The sequence below is a fragment of the Solanum pennellii genome, chromosome 5 (assembly GCF_001406875.1).
Source record: "Solanum pennellii chromosome 5, SPENNV200".
Lineage (NCBI taxonomy): Eukaryota > Viridiplantae > Streptophyta > Magnoliopsida > Solanales > Solanaceae > Solanum > Solanum pennellii.
The window spans coordinates 71,785,160-71,788,159 of record NC_028641.1 but is presented as its reverse complement, the minus strand read 5'-3'; the positions used below and the strand labels follow the sequence as shown (position 1 = coordinate 71,788,159).

Below are 3,000 nucleotides of genomic sequence, written 5' to 3'. Positions count from 1 at the left end.
CGGTTTCACTCGAAGACAGAAGCTATTGACTGTGGATCCACTTACGGTCCATGATCTCCTTCGTGGATCAACACTTGGAAATTATTTTACGGACTTCAGACGATGGTTGGACCTATTCTCTGTGGACTTGACTACGTTTCGTCACTTTCCTCTACGTTTTAAGTAATAGAACTTCAAATTTCTAATCACAAATGACGGATGTACATAACGGTCTGCGATTCGATCTATGGGTCGTCGATACCCTCCGTGGTCCCACACTTTGTTAAAATTCTTTGAACCATCATCTATGTTGCATCTCCTACGGCCAATCAATGAACCAATTGTCTGTGGTTGGCTCCGTCACTGGCCAATTCTGCAATTTTCAACTCTTATCTCATCCACCGCATCTGAACATATTTACTACAAGAATTTTATAGAATCATTATTTCCAACAACAAAATAACCCAAGACACGCACCAACTCTAAGTGAAACACATAAAAAATACTGTAAACTAAAGGTATATCACTTCATTTAATATATTTGATCTTTTTAAGCTCTGTCTACTCATGATACCTATTGAGCAAATTGTGATGTAGTACTCATACTACATTTCTTAATCTTTTTCTGACAGAATTACCAGTACGAGCCACTCTCACTTAGTGTTGAATTCCTTGGGATCGTCACTGACTCGGATCATGATGAGTTCCTAGCGTCCGGAGAATTGCTGCTTTTTCTATTTTTTACTTACTTGTATTTTGCATTTTTATTAGTTAGTCCATTTCGTATAGAGCTTCTATACTTAATTCTTCATGTTCTAGTGACACCAGGTTTAGAGATTTAGTTCTTATGCTACTTTGTCATTCTTTGTCATTTTCAGGCATCTTTTATATATTGTGTATCATGTTTATTTTTTTATTTAATGGCCCTATTTTGTATATTTATTCTTGTTTCTTCTTCCTATCGTTATATTCTTATGTTTTGTAAATTTTCGTTTTTTGTCTTGCCTACAAAAGGGTTATGGGAAGCGTCATTACGATAAAATTTCGAGTCATATCATAGACTTTGATTAGATTCGTGTATATCATAATATATGTATGATGTAAAAAAAAGGTACATAAAATTTATTTGATTTCTCTTCTGTCGCATAAATTATATTTGAATACTATTTTGTCGCCTATCTCATTCACTCTAAAATGGAAAAAAGTATTTACTTTGCAATAACTAAAAAGTAAATGTGGGCATGCGTGGTAGGTAGATACTTCTCTATTTTAGTTGTGATGTAGCTTCACTTCCTTCATCCCATTCATAATTTCTTGCTCACTAAGACGTTCTTTTTTCTAATCTACTTCCTCCATAAGTCATCCCCCTCTTTGAATCCTCTATTCCATCTCTGCTTTCATAGAAAACATCATTAGTTTATCCTATATATTCATTTTCATTTTTTGCATTTAAATAGATATTATTATATGTTGATCTAAAATGGAGGATGATCATCGGGATATAGGTGCAATAGCAAGAAGTTGTAATATGAATAAACCTAACAATGTTGTAGCTTCTAAATTAGGTTTGAAAGCATCTCATGTTTGGAATTATTTTGACAGAGTTTTAGCTCCTGGCATGAATAGTTTTAATGGTTCATCTGAAAGTGTTTCTTTAGATTTTCCAATAGCTCGTCAGGAGAGATCATATGATCAGGTTAGCAACCAGCAATTCTACTTACATTCAATTCAACCAGTTCAATTTTTCCAACAAATCGTTGTACCTCAATCACGAACAACGGTGGCATGTGTACCACCAACTACAACACAACTAGAATGGATAGATCTACAACAACAACTCGATATAGGGGCTAAAATTCATCCTAATTTTGCTTCTTCTATGAAGAGTCCTTTGACCCAATCTACAACAAGGTAACCACTCACTTCATTACATTTTATGCTTGTATATTAAAATTTTTGACTTTAATGCTTCTGATTCAGGAAAAATCAGTCGATAAGGCTTACCTATGAATTATCGCAAGACGAACTCACAAATGACAAATGGGCATGGCACAAGTATGGTCAAAAGTATATAAAAGGTTCTCCATTTCCAAGGTTTGCTCTCTCACCAATTTTTTTCATGTTATAGAAAGTTATGTTCCCTTCCGTTCTCAATTTTCATAACAAAAAGTAGTAAAAATTATTAATGGTGTATACACTTATAATATTTGAATAAATCTAATTATTACTTTGTGTATATGGAATAAAAGGAATTACTATAAGTGTAGCACATCAAAACAATGCGAAGCAAAGAAACAAATTGAGAAAAGCTCAAAGGATGAGAACATTTTCTTGGTATCTTGTTCCGGTGAACACAATCATGATCCACCCATGAGCCGTAGATATCTTGCTAGCTTCAAAAATAATTTCAAATTCAAGCTTCCAAAAAGCATAAATATTTTTCCCAAAGAATCAATCTTTAATGCATCATCATCATCGTCCAAGCGCATTAAGCATTCAACAGATGTTGCTTCTTCAATTATCGGAACTAAGCCTCCACTTGAAATCGGGAGCAAAAACAAAATGCTTTTTTCGGTCGTGCAGAACAAAGGTGATGGTAAAGTAAAGGTACACATGAATGAAGATATTTTCATGGGTATTGAGGAACTCCAAATTGGTACTACTTCCACCTAATAGGAGGAAAATGACAAGAGAAATTAATCTTTCTCCCCTCTCCACCAAATTTCTATGTCGACATATGTGGTCTTATAGTCATGCTTCTGTTTTAGGTTCTTAGTGTGGGAAGTCAAGAATTATAGTTTTATAGTTTCCTATGATTAACCATTTAAATCATAGAAAAATGGATCTTTTTTAGTTTCATTATTTTCTATTGTTCTTCAATTCTACAATCTAGTCTTTTTAGTAAGTTGTTGTTCTGTATTCTCAAATATTTCTCTTTTTAAGGAACCTCATTTGACTTAATTTTTACATTAAATTATATAGAGTAGTATATTATCATTGTTCAATAAGAGATCTTCATTT

The 3,000-nt window shown here is 33.3% G+C and overlaps 1 protein-coding gene across 1 annotated transcript; it reads left to right on the top strand.

Moving 5' to 3' along the window:
* Nucleotides 1–1,459: 1,459 nt before the first annotated feature.
* Nucleotides 1,460–2,652, top strand: LOC107020162 (WRKY transcription factor 1-like). Its single transcript, XM_015220462.2, has 3 exons — nt 1,460–1,890; nt 1,960–2,073; nt 2,229–2,652. Exons 1-3 carry the CDS (start codon nt 1,460–1,462, stop codon nt 2,650–2,652), a joined length of 969 nt encoding a protein of 322 aa, XP_015075948.1.
* The last annotated feature ends 348 nt before the right edge of the window (nt 2,653–3,000 follow it).

Excerpts from the sequence above, each read along its gene's own strand:
- LOC107020162 (XM_015220462.2), top strand. The coding sequence starts at position 1,460 with ATGGAGGATGATCATCGGGATATAGGTGCAATAGCAAGAAGTTGTAAT. Across the intron at positions 1,891-1,959 it reads TTGACCCAATCTACAACAAG|GAAAAATCAGTCGATAAGGC; the intron begins GTAACCACTCAC and ends CTTCTGATTCAG. Across the intron at positions 2,074-2,228 it reads AAAGGTTCTCCATTTCCAAG|GAATTACTATAAGTGTAGCA; the intron begins GTTTGCTCTCTC and ends ATGGAATAAAAG.